General features: G+C 56.3%; 1 protein-coding gene across 1 annotated transcript in view; it reads left to right on the top strand.

Moving 5' to 3' along the window:
• Positions 1-25418, top strand: part of LOC140189923 (uncharacterized) — a 94720-nt gene extending 69302 nt beyond the window's left edge. Inside the window, 5 exon segments of the mRNA XM_072246269.1 lie at positions 11202-11351; positions 12013-12112; positions 14168-14777; positions 16953-17402; positions 25283-25418. Of these exon segments, the coding sequence (XP_072102370.1) occupies positions 11202-11351; positions 12013-12112; positions 14168-14777; positions 16953-17402; positions 25283-25418 (1446 nt within the window).
• Positions 25419-27391: the final 1973 nt, after the last annotated feature.

Below are 27391 nucleotides of genomic sequence, written 5' to 3'. Positions count from 1 at the left end.
CTGCCAGTGACTAGTGGTGTTCCTCAGGGGTCAGTAATGGGACTGCTACTTTTCACATTGTGTGTCAGTGATTCAGAGATAACAGAATTGATGGCTTTGTGGCAAAGTTAGCGGATCATACGAAGGTAGGTGGAGGGGTAGGTGGTGCTGAGGAAGCAGTGCGATTGCAACAGGAATTAGACAAATTGGAAGAATTGGCAAAAGAATGGCAGATGGAATACAGTGCTGGGAAATGTATGATATTGCATTTTGATAAAAGGAATAATACTGTGGACTGTTATCTAAATGGAGGGAAGGTGCAAACATCAGAGGTGCAAAACGACCTAGGAGTCCTCGTGCAAGACTCGCAGAGGTTAATTTACAGGTTGAATCTGTGGTAAAGAAGGCAAATACAGTGTTGGCATTTACTTCACGGGGAATAGAATATAATAACAAGGAGATAATGCTGAGCCTTTATAAGACACCTGTCAGGCTGCAGTTGGAGTATTGTCAACAGTTTTGGACCCTTAATCTCAGAAAGGATGTGTTGTCATTGGAGAGAGTCTGGAGGACGTTCACAAGGATGATTCTGGGAATGAAGGGGTTAACATGTGCGGAGCACTTTGCAGCTTCAGGCCTGTATTCACTGGGATTTAGAAGAATTTCGGGGGCTGGGGGAGGATCTCATTGAAACCGACTGAATGTTGAAAGGATAAGGTGGATGTAGAGAGGATGTTTCCTATGGTGGGGGTATCCAGAACTAGAGGGCACAGCCACAAAATTGAGGGGTGACCTTTTAGGATGGAGGTAAGGAGGAAGCTTTTAGCCAAAGAGTGGTGAATTTGTGGAATGCTCTGCCGCAGACACGGTAGAGGCCAAGTCTGTGGATATATTTAAAGTTAGATTCATGATTGTTTCTGGTATCGAGGGATATGGCGAGAAGGCAGATGTATGGGGTTGAGTAGGATCCAGAATTAGCCGTGATGGAATGGCAGAGCAGACTCGATGGGCTGAACGGCCTAATTTTGGTCCTGTGTCTCATGGTCTTGCTCCCCACAGCACTGAGACAGTGTCCAAACTAACCCCAGTGTCCCACTCTCTCCCACAGTCCTGTGTCAGTCCCCAAACTAATCCCTCTGTCCCACTCCCTCCCCACAGCCCTGTCAGTCCCTAAACTAACCCCACTGCTCCACTCTCTCCCACAGCCCTGTGTCAGTCCCCAAACTAATCCCACTGCCCCACTCTCTCCCCACAGCCCTGAATCAGTCACCAAACTAATCCCACTGTCCCACTCTCTCCCACAGTCCTGTGTCAGTCCCCAAACTATTCCCACTGCCCCACTCTCTCCCCACAGCCCTGTGTCAGTCCCCAAACTAACCCCACTGTCCCACTCTCTCCCCAGAGCCCTGTGTCAGTCCCCAAACTAAACACACTGCCCCACTCTCTCCCACAGTCCTGTCAGTCCCCAAACTAACCCCACTGTCCCACTCCCTCCCCACAGCCCTGTGACAGTCCCCAAACTAATCCCTCTGTCCCACTCTCTCCCCAGAGCCCTGTGTCAGTCCTCAAACTAATCCCATTGCCCCACTCTCTCCCCACAGCCCTGTGTCAGTCCCCAAACTAATCCCACTGCTCCACTCTCTCACCAGAGCCCTGTGTCAGTCCCCAAAGTAATCAGTCTGTCCCACTCTCTCCCCCCACAGCCCTGTGTCAGTCCCCAAACTAATCCCACTGTCCCATTCTCTCCCACAGCCCTGTGTCAGTCCCCAAACTAACCCCACTGTCCCACTCTCTCCCACAGTCCTGAGTCAGTCCCCAAACTAATCCCACTGCCCCACTCTCTCCCCACAGTCCTGTGTCAGTCCCCAAACTAATCCCACTGTCCCACTCTCTCCCCACAGTCCTGTGTCAGTCCCCAAACTAATCCCACTCTCCCACTCTCTCCCCACAGTCCTCTGTCAGTCCCCAAACTAATCCCACTGTCCCACTCCCTCCCACAGTCCTGTGTCAATCCCCAAACTAATCCCACTGCCCCACTCTCTCCTCACAGCCCTGTGTCAGTCCCCAAACTAATCCCACTGCCCCACTCTCTCCTCACAGCCCTGTGTCAGTCCCCAAACTAATCCCACTGCCCCACTCTCTCCCCACAGTCCTGTGTCAGTCCCCAAACTAATCCCACTGTCCCACTCTCTCCCCACAGTCCTGTGTCAGTCCCCAAACTAATCCCACTGCCCGACTCTCTCCTCACAGCCCTGTGTCAGTCGCCAAACTAATCCCACTGTCCCACTCCCTCCCACAGTCCTGTGTCAGTCCTCAAACTAATCCCACTGTCCCACTCCCTCCCCACAGCCCTGTGTCAGTCCTCAAACTAATCCCACTATCCCACTCTCTCCCCACAGTCCTGTGTCAGTCCCCAAACTAATCCCACTATCCCACTCTCTCCCCACAGCCCTGTGTCAGTCTCCAAACTAATCCCACTATCCCACTCTCTCCCCACAGCCCTGTGTCAGTCCCCAAACAAATCCCACTGCCTCACTCTCTCCCCACAGCCCTGTGTCAGTCCTCAAACTAATCCCACTGTCCCACTCTCTCCCCACAGCCCTGTCAGTCCCCAAACTAATCCCACTGTCCCACTCTCTCCCCACAGCCCTGTGTCAGTCCTCAAACTAATCCCAGTGCCACACTCTCTCCCCACAAATTGGCAGAGGACGGAGGCTACGGAAGTTCTTGAAACACTATAGTGATTTGCTGACGTTGAGCGATGCTTTGTGTAAAATTGCCACAATTACACAGCATTCCATCTGTAAACAGTCTCTCTATTGACTGGAGCCGTTCCAATGGACAATTCCCTCCGGCCATACAAGAAGGTCATGTTGTCTGGCGAGTGACTCTGCTTGTGTGTGAGCGGGGTCACAGCTGACCGGACGACCTCTCCGCCGAGAGAATGATAGACGGGGGGGGGGGGGGCGGAGAGACAGACGGAAAGAGGAGAGAGAGAGATAGAGAGAGAGAGAGAGAAAAAGAGAGAGCAGAGACAGAGAGAGAGAGAGACAGAGAAAGAGAGAGGAGAGAGAGAGACAGACAGAGAGAGAGGGAGGAGAGAGGCAGAGAGAGAGAGGAAGAGAGAGAGAGAGGAAGAGAGAGGGGGGAGAGAGACAGAGAGAGAGAGGAAGAGAGAGAGGAAGAGAGAGGGGGGAGAGAGACAGTGATGGAGGGATGTAGAGAGAGAGAGAGAGAGAGAGAAGGAGATTTACTGTGTGTGAGAGAGAGTGTGAAATAGTGAGATAGTGCCTCAAAAAGGCAGCATCTGTCATTAAGGACCCCCATCACCCAGATAATGCCTTCGTTCTCAGTGCTACCATCAGGGAGGAGGTACAGGAACCTGAAGGCACACTCAACGATTCAGGAACAGCTTCCTCCCCTCTGCTATTAGATGTTTTTGACGACCATTGAACCCGTGAACACTACCTCACTTTTTTACCCCTCTTTTTGCATTATATATTTATTTAATTTACTATCTAATGTCCATGTTGAAGAAAAGTTTGCATAGGTACGTGGATGGGAGGAGTATGGGGGGCTGTGGTCCCAGTCAGGTTGATGGGACAAGGCAGTTTAAATGAATCAGCATGGAGTAGATGGGCCGAAGGGCCTGTTTCTGTGCTGTACTTTTCGATGCCCCTGAAATAGAGAAGGAGAGCTGTTGATGATGTCCCAGCGCTCACTGTAAAGGCTGGATTCTGGTGCCAGCCCACCCCCACCAGTCTTGTTCCCCCAGCTCTGGGTCCCTCCTCATGTCTGCCTTGGCCGTCCCAGTGTCCACCTGGCACTTCTTCAATGTTGTGAGGATCTCCTCCCCCCGCCAGCAGCCCCTCAGATATTCTCTCCACTCCTCACCCTAAAGCCATGCCCCCTGGGTTTCGACACCTCTGACCCAGTGAGAGGGTCCCTACTCTCCTACCCTGTCTCTGCCCCTCGTCATTCTCTCCACCTCTATCAGGTCCCCCCTCAGCCTCCCCCGCTCCAGGGAGAACAGACTCCGGTCTCTCCTCATAACCGAAACGCTCCGTCCCGGACAACGTCCTGGGGAATCTCCTCTGCACCCTCTCCAGTGCAGTCACCTCCTTCCTGTAGTGTGGAGACCAGAACTGGACACTGAAATCCAGCTGTGGGCTGGCCAATGGGTCATAAAGTTGTATTGTCACCTCCCTGCTCTTGTATTCTGACCAACACACACAACATGCTGGAGAGACTCAGCAGGTCAGGCAGCATCTATGGAAATTAATAAAGAGTCGCCATTTCGGGCCAAGAGCTTTCATCAGTACTCATGAAGAGTCCTCTCTGCCTCTCCTGAGGAGCTCCCTCCCCACCGCCCCTCCCAGAGTGCAATGCTCCCTCCTCACCACCCCTCCCAGAGTGCATCACTCCCTCCTGACCGCCCCTCCCAGAATGAGATGTTCCCTGCTCACCGCCACTCCCAGAGTGCGATGCTCCCTCCTCACCGCCCCTCCCAGAGTGCATCACTCCCTCCTGACTGCCCCTCCCAAAGTGCATCACTCCCTCCTGACTGCCCCTCCCAGAGTGCGATGCTCCCTCCTCACCGCCCCTCCCAGAGTGCATCACTCCCTCCTGACTGCCCCTCCCAAAGTGCATCACTCCCTCCTGACTGCCCCTCCCAGAGTGCGATGCTCCCTCCTCACTGCCCCTCCCAGAGTGCGATGCTCCCTCCTCACTGCCCCTCCCAGAGTGCATCACTCCCTCCTGACTGCCCCTCCCAAAGTGCATCACTCCCTCCTGACTGCCCCTCCCAGAGTGCGATGCTCCCTCCTCACTGCCCCTCCCAGAGTGCGATGCCCCCTCCTCACTGCCCCTCCCAGAGTGCGATGCTCCCTCCTCACTGCCCCTCCCAGAGTGCATCACTCCCTCCTCACCACCACTCCCAGAGTGCATCACTCCCTCCTCACCGCCCCTCCCAGAGTGCGATGCTCCCTCCTCACTGCCACTCCCAGAGTGCATCACTCCCTCCTCACCGCCCCTCCCAAAGTGCATCACTCCCTCCTCCCCACCCCTCCCAGAGTGCATCACTCCCTCCTCACTGCCCCTCCCAGAGTGCATCACTCCCGCTCCTCCCAGAGTGCATCACTCCCTCCTCACTGCCATGCCCAGAGTGCATCACTCCCTCCTCATCGCCCCTCCCAGAGTGCATCACTCCCTCCTCACCACCCCTCCCAGAGTGCATCACTCCCTCCTCACCGCCACTCCCAGAGTGCATCACTCCCTCCTCACCGCCCCTCCCAGAGTGCGATGCTCCCTCCTCACCGGCCCTCCCAGACTGCGATGCTCCCTCCTCACCGCCCCTCCCAGAGTGCATCACTCCCTCCTGACCGCCCCTCCCAGAGTGCATCACTCCCTCCTCACCGCCCCTCCCAGAGTGCATCACTCCCTCCTCACCGCCCCTCCCAGAGTGCATCACTCCCTCCTCACCGCCCCTCCCAGAGTGCATCACTCCCTCCTCACCGCCACTCCCAGAGTGCATCACTCCCTCCTCACCGCCACTCCCAGAGTGCATCACTCCCTCCTCATCAGCCCTCCCAGAGTGCATCACTCCCTCCTCACCGCCCCTCCCAGAGTGCATCACTCCCTCCTCATCAGCCCTCCCAGAGTGCATCACTCCCTCCTCACCGCCACTCCCAGAGTGCATCACACCCTCCTCACCGCCACTCCCAGAGTGCATCACTCCCTCCTCATCAGCCCTCCCAGAGTGCATCACTCCCTCCTCACCGCCACTCCCAGAGTGCATCACTCCCTCCTCACCGCCCCTCCCAGAGTGCATCACTCCCTCCTCACCGCCACTCCCAGAGTGCATCACTCCCTCCTCACCGCCACTACCAGACTGCATCACTCCCTCCTCATCAGCCCTCCCAGAGTGCATCACTCCCTCCTCATCGCCACTCCCAGAGTGCATCACTCCCTCCTCATCAGCCCTCCCAGAGTGCATCACTCCCTCCTCACCGCCACTCCCAGAGTGCATCACTCCCTCCTCACCGCCCCTCCCAGAGTGCATCACTCCCTCCTCACCGCCACTCCCAGAGTGCATCACTCCCTCCTCACCGCCACTCCCAGAGTGCATCACTCCCTCCTCATCAGCCCTCCCAGAGTGCATCACTCCCTCCTCACTGCCACTCCCAGAGTGCATCACTCCCTCCTCACCGCCACTCCCAGAGTGCATCACTCCCTCCTGACTGCCCCTCCCAGAGTGCATCACTCCCTCCTCACCGCCACTCCCAGAGTGCATCACTCCCTCCGCACCGCCCCTCCCAGAGTGCATCACTCCCTCCTCACCGCCACTCCCAGAGTGCATAACTCCCTCCTCATCAGCCCTCCCAGAGTGCATCACTCCCTCCTCATCGCCACTCCCAGAGTGCATCACTCCCTCCTCATCAGCCCTCCCAGAGTGCATCACTCCCTCCTCACCGCCACTCCCAGAGTGCATCACTCCCTCCTCACCGCCCCTCCCAGAGTGCATCACTCCCTCCTCACCGCCACTCCCAGAGTGCATCACTCCCTCCTCACCGCCACTCCCAGAGTGCATCACTCCCTCCTCATCAGCCCTCCCAGAGTGCATCACTCCCTCCTCACCGCCACTCCCAGAGTGCATCACTCCCTCCTCACTGCCACTCCCAGAGTGCATCACTCCCTCCTCACCGCCACTCCCAGAGTGCATCACTCCCTCCTGACTGCCCCTCGCAGAGTGCATCACTCCCTCCTCACCGCCACTCCCAGAGTGCATCACTCCCTCATCAGCCCTCCCAGAGTGCATCACTCCCTCCTCACCGCCACTCCCAGGGTGCATCACTCCCTCCTCACCGCCACTCCCAGAGTGCATCACTCCCTCCTGACCGTCCCTCCCAGAGTGCATCACTCCCTCCTCACCGCCCCTCCCAGAGTGCATCACTCCCTCCTCACCGCCCCTCCCAGAGTGCATCACTCCCTCCTCACCGCCACTCCCAGAGTGCATCACTCCCTCCTCACCGCCACTCCCAGAGTGCATCACTCCCTCCTCATCAGCCCTCCCAGAGTGCATCACTCCCTCCTCACCGCCACTCCCAGAGTGCATCACTCCCTCCTCACCGCCCCTCCCAGAGTGCATCACTCCCTCCTCATCAGCCCTCCCAGAGTGCATCACTCCCTCCTCACCGCCCCTCCCAGAGTGCATCACTCCCTCCTCATCAGCCCTCCCAGAGTGCATCACTCCCTCCTCACCGCCACTCCCAGAGTGCATCACTCCCTCCTCCCTCCTCACCGCCACTCCCAGAGTGCATCACTCCCTCCTCATCAGCCCTCCCAGAGTGCATCACTCCCTCCTCACCGCCACTCCCAGAGTGCATCACTCCCTCCTCATCGCCCCTCCCAGAGTGCATCACTCCCTCCTCACCGCCCCTCCCAGAGTGCATCACTCTCTCCTCACCGCCACTCCCAGAGTGCATCACTCCCTCCTCACCGCCACCCCCAGAGTGCATCACTCCCTCCTCACCGCCCCTCCCAGAGTGCATCACTCCCTCCTCACCGCCACTCCCAGAGTGCATCACTCCCTCCTCACCGCCAGTCCCAGAGTGCATCACTCCCTCCTCACCGCCACTCCCAGAGTGCATCACTCCCTCCTCACCGCCCCTCCCAGAGTGCATCACTCCCTCCTCACCGCCACTCCCAGAGTGCATCACTCCCTCCTCACCGCCACTCCCAGAGTGCATCACTCCCTCCTCATCAGCCCTCCCAGAGTGCATCACTCCCTCCTCACCGCCACTCCCAGAGTGCATCACTCCCTCCTCACCGCCCCTCCCAGAGTGCATCACTCCCTCCTCACCGCCATTCCCAGAGTGCATCACTCCCTCCTCATCAGCCCTCCCAGAGTGCATCACTCCCTCCTCATCAGCCCTCCGAGAGTGCATCACTCCCTCCTCACCGCCACTCCCAGAGTGCATCACTCCCTCCTCACCGCCCCTCCCAGAGTGCATCACTCCCTCCTCATCAGCCCTCCCAGAGTGCATCACTCCCTCCTCACCGCCACTCCCAGAGTGCATCACTCCCTCCTCACCGCCACTCCCAGAGTGCATCACTCCCTCCTCATCAGCCCTCCCAGAGTGCATCACTGCCTCCTCACCGCCACTCCCAGAGTGCATCACTCCCTCCTCACCGCCACTCCCAGAGTGCATCACTCCCTTCTCACCGCCACTCCCAGAGTGCATCACTCCCTCCTGACTGCCGCTCCCAGAGTGCATCACTCCCTCCTCACCGCCCCTCCCAGAGTGCATCACTCCCTCCTCACCGCCTCTCCCAGAGTGCATCACTCCCTCCTCACCGCCACTCCCAGAGTGCATCACTCCCTCCTCACCGCCACTCCCAGAGTGCATCACTCCCTCCTCATCAGCCCTCCCAGAGTGCATCACTCCCTCCTCACCGCCACTCCCAGAGTGCATCACTCCCTCCTCACCGCCCCTCCCAGAGTGCATCACTCCCTCCTCACCGCCACTCCCAGAGTGCATCACTCCCTCCTCACCGCCACTCCCAGAGTGCATCACTCCCTCCTCATCAGCCCTCCCAGAGTGCATCACTCCCTCCTCACCGCCACTCCCAGAGTGCATCACTCCCTCCTCACCGCCCCTCCCAGAGTGCATCACTCCCTCCTCATCAGCCCTCCCAGAGTGCATCACTCCCTCCTCACCGCCCCTCCCAGAGTGCATCACTCCCTCCTCATCAGCCCTCCCAGTGCATCACTCCCTCCTCACCGCCACTCCCAGAGTGCATCACTCCCTCCTCACCGCCACTCCCAGAGTGCATCACTCCCTCCTCACCGCCAGTCCCAGAGTGCATCACTCCCTCCTCACCGCCACTCCCAGAGTGCATCACTCCCTCCTCATCAGCCCTCCCAGAGTGCATCACTCCCTCCTCACCGCCACTCCCAGAGTGCATCACTCCCTCCTCATCGCCCCTCCCAGAGTGCATCACTCCCTCCTCACCGCCCCTCCCAGAGTGCATCACTCTCTCCTCACCGCCACTCCCAGAGTGCATCACTCCCTCCTCACCGCCACCCCCAGAGTGCATCACTCCCTCCTCACCGCCCCTCCCAGAGTGCATCACTCCCTCCTCACCGCCACTCCCAGAGTGCATCACTCCCTCCTCACCGCCAGTCCCAGAGTGCATCACTCCCTCCTCACCGCCACTCCCAGAGTGCATCACTCCCTCCTCACCGCCCCTCCCAGAGTGCATCACTCCCTCCTCACCGCCACTCCCAGAGTGCATCACTCCCTCCTCACCGCCACTCCCAGAGTGCATCACTCCCTCCTCATCAGCCCTCCCAGAGTGCATCACTCCCTCCTCACCGCCACTCCCAGAGTGCATCACTCCCTCCTCACCGCCACTCCCAGAGTGCATCACTCCCTCCTCACCGCCATTCCCAGAGTGCATCACTCCCTCCTCATCAGCCCTCCCAGAGTGCATCACTCCCTCCTCATCAGCCCTCCGAGAGTGCATCACTCCCTCCTCACCGCCACTCCCAGAGTGCATCACTCCCTCCTCACCGCCCCTCCCAGAGTGCATCACTCCCTCCTCATCAGCCCTCCCAGAGTGCATCACTCCCTCCTCACCGCCACTCCCAGAGTGCATCACTCCCTCCTCACCGCCACTCCCAGAGTGCATCACTCCCTCCTCATCAGCCCTCCCAGAGTGCATCACTGCCTCCTCACCGCCACTCCCAGAGTGCATCACTCCCTCCTCACCGCCACTCCCAGAGTGCATCACTCCCTCCTCATCAGCCCTCCCAGAGTGCATCACTCCCTCCTCACCGCCCCTCCCAGAGTGCATCACTCCCTCCTCACCGCCCCTCCCAGAGTGCATCACTCCCTCCTCACCGCCTCTCCCAGAGTGCATCACTCCCTCCTCACCGCCACTCCCAGAGTGCATCACTCCCTCCTCACCGCCACTCCAGAGTGCATCACTCCCTCCTCATCAGCCCTCCAGAGTGCATCACTCCCTCCTCACCGCCACTCCCAGAGTGCATCACTCCCTCCTCACCGCCCCTCCCAGAGTGCATCACTCCCTCCTCACCGCCATTCCCAGAGTGCATCACTCCCTCCTCATCAGCCCTCCCAGAGTGCATCACTCCCTCCTCATCAGCCCTCCGAGAGTGCATCACTCCCTCCTCACCGCCACTCCCAGAGTGCATCACTCCCTCCTCACCGCCCCTCCCAGAGTGCATCACTCCCTCCTCATCAGCCCTCCCAGAGTGCATCACTCCCTCCTCACCGCCACTCCCAGAGTGCATCACTCCCTCCTCACCGCCACTCCCAGAGTGCATCACTCCCTCCTCATCAGCCCTCCCAGAGTGCATCACTCCCTCCTCACCGCCACTCCCAGAGTGCATCACTCCCTCCTCACCGCCACTCCCAGAGTGCATCACTCCCTTCTCACCGCCACTCCCAGAGTGCATCACTCCCTCCTGACTGCCGCTCCCAGAGTGCATCACTCCCTCCTCACCGCCCCTCCCAGAGTGCATCACTCCCTCCTCACCGCCCCTCCCAGAGTGCATCACTCCCTCCTCACCGCCCCTCCCAGAGTGCATCACTCCCTCCTCATCAGCCCTCCCAGAGTGCATCACTCCCTCCTCACCGCCACTCCCAGAGTGCATCACTCCCTCCTCACCGCCACTCCCAGAGTGCATCACTCCCTCCTCATCAGCCCTCCTGCAGAACAGCAGGTAAGTGAGCCCAGAAAACTGCTGTGTGTCGGTCGGTCGGTCGGTCGGTCTGTGTGTTTTTATGTGACCTGACTGTGCGGTGGTGAGGTCTGGAAACAGTTATGTTGCAGGGGCTCCCAGGAGAGACAGGTCGGAAAAACAGACATGCAGGTTTACATCACGGATTTCCATCTGGTCCCTGGAGGCTCATCTGTCAGGGCACCTGAAGGTCTTACACCTCCCTCCCTGAGGGTGTGCGTTTCCGATAACTGTGTGTGCTTGTGTGCCTGCGTGTGTGTTTATTGTGTGTATCTTTGTGTGTGTGTTTGCATTTTTACAGTACGTGTGTATCTGTGTGTTTGAGTGTGAGTCTGTGTGTGTTGAGCGAGTTTCTCCTGGCACCGTCCCGTCCACCCTCATCCTGAGAGTGGAACGTGGAGCTGGAGGGTGGGTGGGCAGCTGCCCCTCTCCTCACCCCCTCCCTCTGCCCCAGGTGACGGACTGTGCCCTGCCACTGATCGGCGAGCACCAGGAGGAAGACAAGCAGCTCATCGCGGACCTGGTGGTGACCAGGATGTCCCAACTGCTGCCGCGCCCGTCCGTCCCGTCTCCGGTTCGATCCTCGGTGGGACAGCAGCAACAGGTAACAAGACTGGGTGGGAGGGGTTGTCGCCAACCCAACCTGCACCCCGTTCTTCCACTCCTTCCCCAGAACTTGGAGAATCTCTGCTCCTCCCCGCCCCTTCTCCAGTGTGGAGCTCCCTCCTCCCTGCCCCTTCTATACGGTGGAGCTCCCTCCTCCCTGCCCTTCTATACTGTGGAGCTCCCTCCTCCCTGCCCTTCTATACTGTGGAGCTCCCTCCTCCCTGCCCTTCTATACTGTGGAGCTCCCTCCTCCCTGCCCCTTCTCCAGTGTGGAGCTCCCTCCTCCCCGCCCCTTCTCCAGTGTAGTGCTCCCTCCTCCCCGCCCCTTCTCCAGTGTGGAGCTCCCTCCTCCCCGCCCCTTCTACAGTGTGGAGCTCCCTCCTCCCCGCCCCTTCTACAGTGTGGAGCTCCCTCACTGCCTCTACCTTGGTGTAGAGATCCCACACTGTCCTATTCCCTCAGAGCGAGGAGCTCCCTCACTGCCCACTCTCACCGCAAGGAGATTCATCACCACCTGCTCCCACAGTGTGGAGATCCCTCATATCATCCTCCCATGGCATCGAGATCTCCCCCCATCCCCTCTCACACAGACTGCCTCGCATCCCGGCCTCTTCCCTCACTAATCTCTAATCTCTGATCTCCTTCCATCCTCACCGCAGGTCCAGCAGACAGGCCCGGCGCCCTCTGTCTCCATGGCGATGCGCCCGAACCCGGGACTCCACCAGGGACCCCTCCCGCAGCAGAGACCCCCTCCACAAGGTAACTGGGTGCAGGGTGGCCGGGCTCTTGCTGTGCCAAGTGGAGCCGGGCACCCTCTGAATCATTTGGGCTGCTGGCAGCATCCTAGATCAGAGCTTTACCGAGTCAGGGTTACGGCTCAAAGGACCATAAAAACCTATGCTGTAGGAGCAGAACTAGGCCATTCAATCACACCGATATCGTTTCTCTCACTCTGTAACCCTTCATCCTCACGTTCTGAAGTGACGCTCTTCTGTTAGACCACAAGACACAAGAGCAGAATTAGGGTATTCGGCCCATCGAGTCTGCTCTGCCATTCCATCATGGCTGATTTAGGAACCCATTTTCCTACCTTCTCCCCGTAACCATTGACACCCTGACCTCTCAGCCTCCGCTTTAAACACACCCGATGACTCGGCCACCACAGCTGCCTGTGGCAACAAATTCCACAGATTCACCAAAGGAATTTCTCCTCTTCTCCGTTCTAAAGGGATGGAATGTCCCCTCTATTCTGAGGCGGTGTCCCCTGGTTCTAGACTCCCCCCACTTTCGGAAACATCCTCCCCACCTCGCTCTGTCTAGCCCTTTCAATACTTGATAGGTTTCAATGAAGTCACCCCTTCATTCTTCTAACCTCCAGTGAGTACGGGCCCAGAGCCATCAAACGCTCCTCAAACGTAACCTCTTCATTCCTGGGAGTCATTCCCACAACTCTCCTCTGGAACCTCTCCAACATCAGCACGTCTTTCTTTGGATATTTCGCCACATTCTGTCTGACTAATATCTCACAGAGCCTCAGAAGACGTTTTCTGGAATGGATTGTGGTGTTTACGAGAGATTGGATAGATGGTCTTTGTTCTCAGTGGACAGTATAGGAGGCTGAGGGGTCACCCTGATGGAAGGGTGAACAAAGTTATGGAGGGGACAAGGGTGGGGAAGATAACGTTTCCCCGGGGGGAGGAGAGTCTAGTACCAGCGGGCACAGGGATTAGCGTTTACAGCGCGAGGGGAAATGATTAGAGGGGACGGGGTTGGAGGTTGGTAGGTACACGGTGTGTGAATGGATTCTCACCACTGGGGGAACAGGCCCTTCGGCCCGACTCTCCCATGCTGACCCAGAGGCAGCTTAGCCCTGGACAGGTTCATAGAGATGGGGAACATCTGGAGGGGGTGGGGACAAGTGGGAGGGTCAGCACAGAGTGGCTGCGGCCAAATGGTCTGCATCCCACACCGTGACAGGCTGTAGAGGGACCAGAGGGCAGCTTACACCTGGTAATTAATGTCTCTCTCTTCCCCACCCTCTCTCTCTCTCTCTCTCTCTCTCTCTCTTTTCTCTCTGTCTCTCCCTTCACCCTCTTTCTGCCTCTCCCCCTTCCCCCTGTCTCTTCCTCCTCTCTCTGCCCTCTCTTTCCTCTCACTTACTGCTCTCTCTCTCTCTTTCTCTATCTTTCTACTTCTCGTTCTCACTCTGTCTCTGTCTCTTCTCCCCTTTCTCTCTTGCTCACTCTCTGACTCTCACTCTCCCGTTTCTCTCTCACTTCTCTCTACCCCTCCCCCCTCCCTCCCTCCCCCCCCCTCTCCCCACTCCCCCCCTCCCCTCTCCCCCCTCCCCTCTCCCCCCTCCCCCTCCCCTCTCCCCCTCCCCTCTCCCCCCTCCCCCTCCCCTCTCCCCCTTTCCCCCCTCTCCCCCTTTCCCCCTCTCCCCTTTCCCCCTTTCCCCCTCTCCCCCTTTCCCCCTCTCCCCCTTCCCCTCTCCCCCCTCTCCCCCTCCCCCCCTCTCCCCCCTCTCCCCCCTCTCCCCCTCCCCCCTCTCCCCTCTCCTTCTCCCCCCTCTCCCCTCTCCTTCTCCCCCCCTCTCCCCTCTCCTTCTCCCCCCTCCCCTCTCCTGCCACCTTTCTCTCTCCATGCTCTGTCTCACTCTTTCTCTGTCCCCTTCTTCTCTCTCACACCCTCCTGATTGATCTCTCCTTCTCTCTCACTTCCCCGTCTCTATGTCTCTTTCTCTGCCTCTATCTTTGTGTCTGTCTTTCTCTCTCTCTCTCTCTCCCTCGCTCTCTTCCTCCTCTTCCCCCACAGGTGGACCCCAGCAGCCTCTGCCCCAGCAGTCTCAGCGCCCGGGGCCCCCGTCCCACCAGCGGCCTCCCCCGCAGGGCCAGCCAATCGCGGGCTTGAGCCCCCAGGGCTCGTCTGGCCCACCCCTTTCGCCACAGCAGCCAAGGTCGGCCAGCCCCACCACCCAGCGCCAGCTCAGCCCCCTGGGCCAGCACGGCCCACAGCAGCCTCCCCCTCCCGCGGCACCAGGCGTCAGGGGAGGTGGCGGTCCGGCCCACCAGCCCCGGGCTCCAGGTTCGGCCGCGGCCCACCAGCCCCGGGCTCCGGGTCCAGCCGCGGCCCAGCAGCCCCGCCAGGCCTCACCCCAACGCCCTCTCACTTCGGGACCCCAGGCCAGGCCCGGGCCGGGGCAGGGAGCGTCCCCTCGCCAGGCCGGGCCCAGGGGTGGGTCCGCGGGAGGGCCACTGGCCGGGCGGGCTGCCCCTACCACCCAGCAGCCACGTCCAGCTGCCCAGGGGGGACAGGGGCAGCACCACCAGCCACACCAGCAGCTGCACCAGCAGACCAGACCTGGAGGCCAGCAGAAGGCCCCAGCACCCCTGCAGGAGGCCGGCGCACCCCATCCTCACATGAAGTAAGTTGGTTGGCTTGCTGCGGCGGGCGGTGGGGTGGGGGGGAGGAGGGAGGGGCATTCGTCCGTCACGCATGAGCTGAGCAAATTGTGTCACTCCCCGTCCCCCAACAGGTGGCCTACTTTGGCCTGACTGAGTTGAACCAGCCTATCTCGGTCTCTCTGGGGCTGAACTAGACTAGCATGGATTACCTGTTCCTGAACCAGCCTAGCTTGGCATGTCTAGGCTTGACTTGGCCCTGCTCAGTCTACTAAGGCCTGAAATGGCCTTGCTTGGCCTGCCAAAGCCTGAGCAAGCTCATCTCATTTTATGTGAGCCTGAACTGGCCTAGCTTGGCCTACCTGGGCCTGAACCCACTCACTTGGACTGAGCCAGAGTCAAAAACAGCTCACCTGGGTCTAACCTGGCCCACTTCAACTTGGTGCATCATAAACCAGCCCAATGTGGCCCACCTGGGCCTGAACCCACTCACTTGGACTGAGCCAGAGTCAAAAACAGCTCACCTGGGTCTAACCTGGCCCACTTCAACTTGGTGCATCATAAACCAGCCCAATGTGGCCCACCTGGGCCTAATCCTGCCCAGTTGGTACTGACTAGGCCTGAGGTGGCCACCTAGAGCGCACATTCAGATCAAACCAGCCTCCCATTCCCAAATGTGGCCCACTAGGGTCTAACTTAGCCCATTTCAGCCTAAAGCAGCTTGATTTGGCTTTACTTGGTCCAAACCAATCTACCTCAGCCAGCCTGGGCCTAAAATGACCTACTTTAGCCTGGGCCTAAAATGGCCTACTTTATCCTGGTTCTGTCCAAATCATTTAACTTTGGCCCACCTGTGTGTAAACAAACCTGCTTCAACCAGGCTCATCCTAATCCAGCTCACTTCCACCCATCTAAACTAGCTCACCCATTTGGGCCTAGCTCAGCATGAACCGGCCATCTTTGACCCACCTGGGATCAAACCACCCACCTGGATGTAACCCAGCCCACTTCGGCCTGGATTCTCCTAAACCAGCCTGATTCATCACACTGGAGTCCAAGCTGGCTGACTTCATCTAGATTGGCCAAAAACATCCTGCTTCAGACTAGCTAGGCCCAAGCCAACCAATCTAAGCCATCTTGTATCTAAAATGACCCACTTTAGTCTGCTTCAGTCTAAACTGTTTGTCTGGGCCCAAATCAACACTCTCCTGCCCACCTGGGCCTAATCCAGCCTACTCTGGCCTGGTTCGGACTACAGCTGGCTACTTTGGCACACCCTTGGTCTAAATCTGCCTACTTTGGTTTGGCTTGAGCTACAACAGCAAACTTTGACCAACCTGGGCCTAAACAAGCACACTGCGGTCTGGCTCAGAGCCAATTTGGCATGTCTCAGGCTAAATCAGCCCACTTTGACCCACCTGGATCTAAACAAGCCCATTTCAGCCTGGTTCAACCTAATCAGGGTCAATTTAGCCTAGCCAAAACTAGACAACTTTGGCCAAAGCAGGTGTGTGTGTGTTTGTGTCTGTGTATGAGTATGTGTGTGTCTGTATCTGTGTATGTGTGTGTGTGTGTGTGCGCGTGACTCTTTATATGTGTCCGTGTGTGTGTATGTGAGTGTGTGTGTGTGTGTGTGTGTGTGTGTGTGTGTGTGTGAGAGCTCTGCACAACGGTTCCTTAAGGGTGTTATAGCCAGGGATGGTAATGCGGACAAGCTCCCACTATCGATTAAATGCTCCCAATGGTGTGCACCTCAAATAGCCTCTGACAACCAAGTCCAGCTCCTGGCCTTCACGTGTGGCTTAGCTACTAAACCAGGCAGAACCGTTTCTACTGACAGGAGAAGGGGCAAAGGAGGGTCACTGGCACCTTAAAACCAGTCGCTTCGGGCAGATGGGGCCCATCAGCCGTGGTTGGCAACTCATCTAGGAGAAGGAAAATTCTGATCTCAAACCTCCGCTGCCTTGTGGCTATAGCCTTTCACGGGGAAGGCTCGGGAGTAAGTCCAGAGCTGGAGCCCCTGAGGCAGTCTGACGTTGAGTTCAACACTGACTGGCAACTCCCGCGATGCGGCTGGTGCCAGGCTCTGTTGGGTCTCTGCCGTTCCTTTGGGTTCATCAGGTGCATGGAGAGGGGGAGCCTGCTGCACGGGCGACAGCTTGCTCTCCGTACCGTACTGCCCTGGCTTGCGTATCTAGACCGCTAGGACGCAACATCCACGGTCAACGGAGGCCCACGCATGCGCGCCCGGGAGACCAGCACAACACCAGCAGCAGTGGGACACAAGTGTCGGGTGTACACCTGTGGGTGGGAGAACATAACTTCAGAAAGGGGGATGAAGATCCACCGGGGGAGGACAGGGGGCTTGAGGGAGCCGGGACGGGGGCTCGCGTTGACCAGTACTTCCTGCAAAGCCAGTCTGCTAAGTCGAGTCTAAGTCTGCGACCGGGCACAAACCAAAGTTGGCAGAGCATCAGCACTCCTGTCACTGAGGTTAGCACAGATATCCTGACCGAGGGACCCACGCAACCACCAGCACCTCCCAAGGAGAGAAAGGTCAAAGGGCACAGACCGCTGGTGAAGTGGCCCAAAACTGCTGATGAGAAAGAGTGCAAGACCATCGACATCAACTTGATGAAAACCTTGCAGCAATTATAAGGGACAGTAGAAAAGAAGTTGGATGCAATGGGAGACATCGTCCACTGCTACGGGGGAAGAGCGGTTCGGAGTCAGTGCAAGCACGAGTGGAAAGACACCAACAGCACTGATAAGGTCCAGGAGGCAGCAGGGGATTGAGTGACTGGTTCGAGAAAGGAGACAGCTGAGGGAACGGGGGAAGAAAGCTCCAGTTAGTGAGAGGGACGGCCTCAAGCAACTTCAAGCGGACATCAAGACCCAGCTGACAAAGGTGCGAAGAGCTGAGAGTCTAAGGAAGCTGCGCAGAAAGGAAGAACAAACAAGAACACAGTTCTGCAAAGACACTTTTAAGTTCGTTAAAGGTCTCTTCACACCCGGGAAAAAAAGTGGAACCTTGAAAGCATCAAAGCAGGGACCGGAAGAGTGCCTGGAAAAGGTTTGCAACGACTGGAAAAGGCAGAAAGATACAGCCATTCCATCCGTCACCCGACCTACCACTTGGATTGTGACCCTCTGAAATGGAGGGAGGTGGGGAAGGCAGACCGATGGGTGAGAGAGGCACCTGGCTCTCCGTGTCCTAATGTAGCACCATATAGGCTTTAGAAGAGCGCACGGTTTCTCTGGGAGCTCATGAGGGTATAACCATATAACAATTGCAGCACGGAAACAGGCCATCTCAGCCCTTCTAGTCCGTGCCGAACTCTTACCCTATCCTAGTCCCACCGACCTGCACTCAGCCCATAACCCTCCATTCCTTTCCTGTCCATATATCTATACAATTTAACTTTAAATGACAACATTGAACCTGCCTCAACCACTTCTGCTGGAAGCTCGTTCCACACAGCTACCACTCTCTGAGTAAAGAAGTTCCTCCTCATGTTACCCCTAAACTTTTGTCCTCTAACTCTCAACCCTCTTGTTTGAATCTTCCCCACTCTCAATGGAAAAAGTCTAATCACGTCAACTCTATCAATCACCCTCATAATTTTAAACACCTCTATCAAGTCCCCCCTCAACCTTCTACGCTCCAAAGAATAAAGACCTAACTTGTTCAACCTTTCTCTGTAACTTAGGAGGTGAAACCCAGGCAACATTTTAGTAAACCTTCTCTGTACTCTCTCAATTTTATTGACATCTTTCCTATAATTCGGTGACCAGAACTGTACACAATACTCCAGATTTGGCCTTACCAATGCCTTGTACAAATTCAACATTACATCCCAACTCCTATACTCAATGCTCTGATTAATAAAGGCCAGCAAACCAAAAGCTTTCTTCACCACCCTATCCACATGAGATTCCATCTTCAGGGAACTATGCACCATTATTCCTAGATCCCTCTGTTCTAAAGCATTCTTTAATGCCCTACCATTTACAATGCATGTCCTATTTTGATTAGTTCTACCAAAATGTAGCACCTCACATTTTTCAGCATTAAACTCCATCTGCCATCTTTCAGCCCACTCTTCCAACTGTCCTAAATCTCTCTGCAAGTTTTGAAAACCTACCTCATCATCCACAACACCACCTATCTTAGTATCATCTGCATACTTACTAATCCAGTTTACCACCCCATCATCCAGATCATTACTATATATGACAAACAATATTGGACCCAGTACAGATCCCTGAGGCACACCGCTACACACCGGCCTCCAATCTGACACACAGTTATCCACCACTACTCTCTGGCGTCTCCCACCCAGCCACTGCTGAATCCACTTTACTACTTCCATATTAATGCCTAACGATTTAACTTTCCATGTGGAACCTAGTCGAAGGTCTTACTGAAGTCCATATAGACAACATCCACTGCTTTACCCTTGTCAAAAGATTCAGTAAGGTTTGTCAAACATGACCTTCCACGCACAGATCCATGTTGACTGTTCCTAATCAGACCCTGTCTATCCAAAAAATTATATATACCATCTCTAAGAATACTTTCCATCAATTTACCCACCACTGACGTCAAACTCACAGGCCGATAATTGCTAGTTTACTCTTAGAACCCTTTTTAAACAACGGAACCACATGAGCAATACGCCAATCCTCCGGCACCATCCCTGTTTCTCATGACATTTGAAATATTTCTGTCAGAGCCCCTGCTATTTCCACACTAACTTCCCTCAAGGTCCTAGGGAATATCTTGTCCGGACCCGGAGACTTATCCACTTTTATATTCCTTAAAAGTGCCAGGGTAGTGTGGCAGAGGCAAATAAATGTGGCGAAGGGCTGGCAGTGTCCTGATTCCAAAAGAAAAGGATGCGGAGAACATCAATCAGTTTCGACTAATCTGCCTTCTGAACGTCAAGGGGAAAACCATCTTCACTGTAGTAACTCAAAGGCTGGCCGGTGACCTGGAGAAAAACAAGTACATTGATACATCTGTACACAAAGCAGGAATTCCATGGCTCCCAGGTGTTTGGAACGTACAAACGTGAAATGGCACCCAGATCCGAGCAGCTTGGAAGGACCAAAGAAATCTCCATGTGATCTTCCTGGACCTTGCATTCGGCTCAATTCCCCGTGCCCTCCTCTGGGAGGCATTTGACTTCTTCCAGATACCAGAGCCCATCACAACGCTGGTGAAGTTGTGCCTCACAGCAGCAGATTTGACCACAACCTGGCAGAGGCTGGACGTAGGCATTGTGGTAGGTTGCACCCATCACCCCTGGTCTTCACAGTGGCCATGGAGGTCATTATCAAGGCTTCAAGATGGGTGGTAGGTAGTGAAAGAACAAGTGCTGTACCACGTGGACGATATAATGACACTGACCACGCAGCACCAAGCAACTACCTGGAAAGCTGCAGGAAAACATCAAGTGGGCCCAAGAGAACCAAACGCAGCAACTCACAAGGCATCTCCATAGTCAAGGGAATCATAATCCCATCTCCCTGAACTCCTCCCTCCCCTCCCCATCTCCATCACGCCCTCCCTCCCCGTCCCCATGACTCCTTCTCTCCCCTACAAGCTCCTCGTCTCTGTGATCTTCTCGCTCCCCTACACCCCTCCCTCCCCTCTCCATGACCCCTCCCTCACCTCCACCCTCCCATCTCCGTGACCCCGTCCGTCTCTGTGACCCCACCCTCCCCTTCACGCCTCCTGTCTCTGATCCACTCCCTCCCCTACACCCTACCCCATCTCTGTGACCCCTGCTTCCCTACACCCCTCCCTGACTCTGTGACCCCCCTCCCTCCCCTACTGCCCTCCCCATCTTCCTGACTACCTTCCTCCCCAACTTCAGACGGTGAAAACCCTTGGCCGATCAGGCACTGACCCAAAGGGCCTCCACTGGGCCTAGAGGGCTACAGATGAGGGGACGGTGGAGGGAAATGGGTCAGAGGGAGGAAATGGAGGATGAGTTGAGAAGAGCGAGATCCTGGCAGAGGGCAGGAGGAAGGGTAGTGGGTGAGGGAGCAGGATTGTGAGGGAGAGGGAGTGTAGTAGGGTTGTGTGTGCAGAAGGGAGATCGCGCTGGAATGGAATGGGAGTGGAGTTGGGCAGATAAAATGATGGAGGGAGGCAGAAGGAGGGGTGGGAGGGGTAGGCAGAGGGGGTAGCAGTGAGGGAAGGGGAGAGGGAGAGAGGGAGGGAGAGAGTTGGGGAGAGTGAGAGGATAGAGAGAGGGAGAAAGGGAGGGAGAGGAGGAGGGGGTGAGATGAAGGAGTGGTGGAGGTGAGAGGGAGGGGTAGAGGGAGAGGGTGGGAGAATGGGAGGAAGATGAATTGGGGGAGAGAGCAGGAGGGAGAGGGGGAGAGGGAGGGGAGATGGGGGCGAGAGGGAGAGAGAGAGTTGGAGAGTGGACACATGCTCGCAGGTGTGTGTGTGTGTGTGTGTGCGTGCCCGAGTGTGCGTATACATGAAAGACAAAATGTATATGTCCATGAATGTGTGTGTGTGTGTGTATATCTGTGTGTGTTGTTAATGTATCTGTGTGTGTCTATCTGTGTGTTGGTGTGTATCTGTGTGTGTGTGTATCTGTCTGTGTGTTGTGTATCCATCTGTGTGTTGTGTATCTATGTGAGTGTGTGTGTATGTATCTGTGTGTGAGTGTCTATGTATTTATGTGAGTGTGTGTGTATCTGTGAGTATCTCTGTGAGTGTGTATCAACGTGTGTGAGTGTGTGTGTGTGTATCTGTGTGTGTTGGTGTGTATCTATGTATGTATCTGTGTGTGTTGTGTATCTGTGGGTGTGTGTGTATATCTGTGTGTGTTGGTGTGTATCTCTGTGTGTGAGCGTGTGTGTATCTGTGTGTGAGTGTCTGTGTATCTATGTGAGTGTGTGTGTGTGTGTGTGTGTGTGTGTGTGTATCTGTGTGAGTGTCTGTGTATCTATGTGAGTGTGTGTGTGTGTATCTGTGTGTGAGTGTGTATCTATGTGAGTTTGTGTGTGTGTGTGTGAGTGTCTGTGTATCTATGTGAGTGTGTGTGTATCTGTGAGTATCTCTGAGTGTGTATCTATGTGTGTGTGTGTGTATCTCTGTGAGTGTGTATCAATGTGTGTGAGTGTGTGTGTGCCTGTGTGAAGTCTTCAAACTCCTCCTGTGAACCCATGGGCGCCCCCCCCCATTGCTCCGGTCCCCTCCCGCGTCCCAGCAAACATGTGGACTTAGTGAGTTAATCGACCCCCTCCCTCACCACCAGCATGTGTGGGTAAGGGGGAGAATCTGGGCAGTAGTGAGCTGAGGGGAAAATAGGGGTAATGGAACAGGAGGAGGGTATGAGGATGGTTGTGGGTCAGCACACAAGCAGAGGGCCGAAGGGGCTGTTACTGAGCGGGGCGGCAATGAAGACAGACCCAGTTGTGTTGAGGTTGGCCAAGAACAGACAGACTTGACGTGATTTAGCTCAGCCTGGAGAGGCCTGGTACCATCGAATTCGGACACCTGGGGAAAACAGAGTTCTTCGTCCAGGCTACTGCACTCAAATCTAGTCCAGCGGACATTAATTAGGCCGTATTAGCCAATTTCTGCACGAACTAGAACCCTGCCAATCAGTTCAGCAAAGTAGGCCCACATTCATCAAACAAGGTAAAACAGTCTAATTCTATTCCAGAGTCACTTAACTTCCTCCTTTGTTACAGGTGATTTTGTACACTGACTGGTGTCTCTCAGTCCCTCTCTCTGGGGGGGAGATCTGTACACTGACCAGTGTCTCTCAGTCCCTCTCTCTCAGGGGAGATCTGTACACTGACCAGTGTCTCTCAGTCCCTCTCTTTCAAGGGAGATCAGTACACTGACCGGTGTCTCTCAGTCTCTCAGGGGGAGATCTGTACACTGACCGGTGTCTCTCAGGGGAGATCTGTACACTGACCAGTGTCTCTCAGTCCCTCTCTCTCAGGGGGAGATCTGAACACTGACCGGTGTCTCTCAGTCCCTCTCTCTCAGAGGGAGATCTGTACACTGACCGGTGTCTCTCAGTCCCTCTCTCTCAGGGGAGATTTGTACACTGACCAGTGTCTCTCAGTCACTCTCTTTCAGGGGGAGATCTGTACACTGACCAGTGTCTCTCAGTCCCTCTCTCTCAGGGGGAGATCTGTACACTGACCGGTGTCTCTCTTAGGGGGAGATCTGTACACTGACCGGTGTCTCTCAGGGGGAGATCTGTACACTGACCGGTGTCTCTCAGTCCCTCTCTCTCAGGGGGGAGATCTGTACACTGACCGGTGTCTCTCAGGGGGAGATCTGTACACTGACCGGTGTCTCTCAGTCCCCCTCTCTCAGGGGGAGATCTGTACACTGACCAGGGGTCTCTCAGTCCCTCCCCGCCATTGCTGGCCCCTACACTACTCCATGTGTCCGTACCACCTTCATCCCCAACACCCCCACCCCGTCTCCGAGACCCCTCCCTCCCCTACACCCCTCCCCATCTCCATCACCGCCTCACTCCCCTATACCCCTCCCCATCTCCATGAACCCTTCCCTCCACTACATCCCTCCTCGTCCCCATAACCCATTTCTCCCTGACACCCCTCCTCATCTGTATAACCCCATCTCTCCCTGACACCCCTCCTCGTCTCCATAACCCCATCTCTCCCCTATGTCCCTCCTCGTCTCCATAACCCCATCTCTCCCGTACAGCCCTCCTCGTTTCCATAACCCCATCTCTCCCTACACCTGTCCTCGTCTCCATAACCCCATCTCTCCCCTCCACCCGTCCTCGTCTCCATAACCCCATCTCTCCCCTATGTCCCTCCTTGTCTCCATAACCCCATCTCTCCCCTCCACCCCTCCTCATCTCCATAACCCCATCTCTCCCTACACCTGTCCCCGTCTCCATAACCCCATCTCTCCCCTACACCCCTCCTCGTCTCCATAACCCCATCTCTCCCCTACTCCCCTCCTCATCTCCATAACCCCATCTCTCCCCTAAACCCCTCCTCGTCTCCATAACCCCATCTCTCCCCTACACCCCTCCTCGTCTCCATAACCCCATCTCTCCCCTACACCCCTCCTCGTCTCCATAACCCCATCTCTCCCCTACACCCCTCCTCGTCTCCATAACCCCATCTCTCCCCTACACCCCTCCTCGTCTCCATAACCCCATCTCTCCCCTACTCCCCTCCTCGTCTCCATAACCCCATCTCTCCCCTACAGCCCTCCTCGTCTCCATAACCCCATCTCTCCCTGACACCCCTCCTCGTCTCCATAACCCCATCTCTCCTCTACACCCCTCCTCGTCTCCATAACCCCATCTCTCCCCTACACCCCTCCTCGTCTCCATAACCCCATCTCTCTCCTCCACCCCTCCTCGTCTCCATAACCCCATCTCTCCCCTACACCCCTCCTCGTCTCCATAACCCCATCTCTCCCCTACAGCCCTCCTCGTCTCCATAACCCCATCTCTCCCTGACACCCCTCCTCGTCTCCATAACCCCATCTCTCCTCTACACCCCTCCTCGTCTCCATAACCACATCTCTCCCCGACACCCCTCCCTGACTCTGTGACCCCCTCCCTCCCCTACTTCCCTCTCCGTCTTCCTGACTGCCTTCCTCCCCAGCTTCAGACGGTGGAACCCCTTGGCCGATCAGGCACTGACCCAAAAGGCATCGACTGTGGCCTAAAGAGCTGCAGATGGGGGGACGGTGGACAGAAATGGGTCAGAGGGAGGAAATGGAGGATGAGTTGAGAAGAGCGAGATCCTGGCAGAGGGCAGGAGGAAGGGGAGTGGGTGAGGGAGCAGGATTGTGAGGGAGAGGGAGTGTAGTAGGGTTGTGCGTGCAGGAGGGAGATCGTGCTGGAGTGGAGTTGGACAGATAGAATGATGGAGGGAGGCTGGGACAGAGGGAGGGGGAGGAGGAGAGGGAGGGGTAGACAGGGGGAAGCAGCGAGGGAAAGGGAGAGGGAGGTAAAGAGTGGGGGAGAGTGAGAGGAGAGAGAGGGAGAATGGGAGTGAGAGAAGGATGGGAGATGGAGGGGTGGTGGAGGTGAGAGGGAGAGGAAGAGGGTGGGAGAATGGGAGGGAGATGAATGGGGAGAGGGAGGGGAAGGGAGGGTGGTGGAGGTGAGAGGGAGGGATAGAGGGAGAGGGGGTTTGAGGGAGAGGAAGCGGAGAACGGGAGGAAGGGTTGGGGGAGAGAGAGTGGGAGGGAGGAGGGAGGTGAGAGGAGGAGGGAGGGGTAGATGTCGAGGGAGAGGGAGAACAGGCAGGAGATGGGTGGGGGAGAGAGGGAGGAGAGAGAGAAAGGGGAGGTGGAGGAGAGAGTGGGAGGGAGGGTGGGGGGAGACAGAGGGAGGGTGGAGAGCGAGGGGAGGCCTCACTTCTACAGCCTCAGCCGCCCTGCTGTAACACCCTGAAGTTTAACAACGTCCCTCTGTCAGGGTTGGAAGGGATCGTGGTGATTTTCTGGCCCTCTGCTTAATAGTAACCCTTTTGACGTTGTTCACAGCAAATCCAAATCTCTGACAAATACCTTCAACATTCCAGAAACATTGGCTCCTCGTTCAGCCCCTAGTCAGGATGAGGTGAAGGCTGAATCGATCCGCAGTTTGAGGAAATCTTTCGCCAGTCTCTTCTCTGAATGAGGGGCTCATCTCTCGCTTCTCCTCCTCCCTCCCCCCCTCATCCCTCTCTCCAGCTTGGCCTCTCTCTCTCTCTCTCTCTCTCTCTTCCACAGGCTCTCTCCCACATTTCGAACTTCCCTTGGCCCAGCTCCCCCCTTTTCTTTCTCTTTACCTTCTCCTATCTAGCTCCCTCGTTCCTCTTTCCCATCTCAGATCCTGTCTTCCTCGCTTCCTGCCTCCCTCTTTCTCCTTATCCTCACTTCTCACCTTCTCCTCATCTTGCCTCGTGCTCTGTCCCAGTCTCATACCTCTTTCTCTGCCCCCCCTCTGACTCTACACACTCTCTCTATTCCACTCCTCCTTCTCTCTCTTCTCTCCTTTCCATCTCTACCCCTCTCTCTCTGTTTCACTCCTTTCTCTCTCTCTGCCCTCTTTCTCTGTCTCTACCCCCCTCTATCTCTGTTCCACTCCTCTCTCTCTCTGCCTCTGTTTCACTCGCCCTTCTCTTTCTATCCCCCTCTTTCTCTACTCCTCCATCTGTCCTATCCTCTCTCTCTCTCTAAGTCTGTTCCACTCCCCCTCTCCCTCAATGCCCCCCACTTGCTATCCCTTTCTCTCTCTAATCCCCCCTCTCCCTCTGTCCCTGACCTCTCTCTTCATCTCTCTATTCCCTCTCCCTCTCTCCCTTTCAATCTCTCTCCTTTCCTCCCCTCTCCCCCATCACCCAAATTATCGGCCACTAAAGCAAGACACATGAAAGCCATTTCTAAGAAAGATTTGTTACAGAACGTGTCTTTGGACAATTGCAATGAGGGAGAGAGTGTGGAAGAGAGAGAGAAAGAGAGAGAGAGAAGAAATGCATGTATCATGAATCATTGTCCCACTATTGCACAGAGATATCTATATATATAAATATATTTATATATATATATTTGAAAGTAATTCCCTTGTGAGTCCCCGGCAAACCCTAAAGGACCGGTTAGGCCATTCCGAATCGCACTCGGAACTATTTTCCGAAATTCCAAAGGTTGGAAAGATCCAATAGTTTGCCTGTTCCAGGAACTGAACTCTTGGACTGAGGTGGGTGCGGGGGGGGGGGGGGGGAGGGGATGTTTGCCATCCATTGGCCGGAAACTCTGGGGCCGTCTGCTCTGATTGGTGGACGCTGCTTGACCTGGCACTCTCATTGGTTGATTGGCTGAGCCCGAGGCGGCCTCCGTGGAAAGATAACTTCTCCGTCGCTCCGAGCCGTTACTGTCTGGAGATGCCCTGGGAATTGATGTCTCACCTCTGGAGTGTCCTGGACTCGGCACTGTGTAAAGCCGTCTCCAATAGCTCAAAGTTGCCCAGAGACCATGGCCCGATTGGCACAAGAGCCTCTGGTTGCCAGGAGACCAACACCCTTGGTGATGGAGGCCTTGGCTACTTGGAGACCAGCACCTTTGGTAACTGAGGTATGGCTGCCAAAAGTCTGGTCCCTGGCAGCGGATGCCATAGTTGCCAGGAGACCAGTACCCTAGTTATAAAGTCTACGGCTGCCTGGAAACCCTGTGCTCTAGCAACAGAGGCTATGGTTGCCTGGAGACCAGTGCCCATGGTGAAAGAAGCCATGGTTACCTAGAGACCAGGCCATTGTTGCCTAAGGGCTAGTGCCCTAGCAACAGGCCATGGCTTCCTGGAGACCAGTTCCCCTGGTAACAACAAGACTGTCTCTGAAGCACCTGGTTGCTAGGAGATCCAGGAGTGGGGGACCCCAACAAGGGAAGCAGGGCTGCCTAACCACGTGCCCGATTGGAAGCCCCGAGCGTCCCGCGGGTTTGCCGGATCCTGAGGGTGGGAGGGCGGTGGCGGGAAGAGTTCCCCTCCCACCCTGAATTGTTGATCGATCGTGGAATGCACAGACGCTCCCCCACCACCCCTAGACTCCCACCCCCGCCCCCGCTGAATCCACCACCCCACCGGTTTTGCGTACCGTGGTGTTTGTGTCACTGTGA

Source organism: Mobula birostris, chromosome 29 (genome assembly GCF_030028105.1).
Source record: "Mobula birostris isolate sMobBir1 chromosome 29, sMobBir1.hap1, whole genome shotgun sequence".
NCBI classification, from domain to species: Eukaryota; Metazoa; Chordata; class Chondrichthyes; order Myliobatiformes; family Myliobatidae; genus Mobula; species Mobula birostris.
Note: the sequence above shows the minus strand (reverse complement) of the source record. Positions and strands in the feature narration are given on the sequence as shown.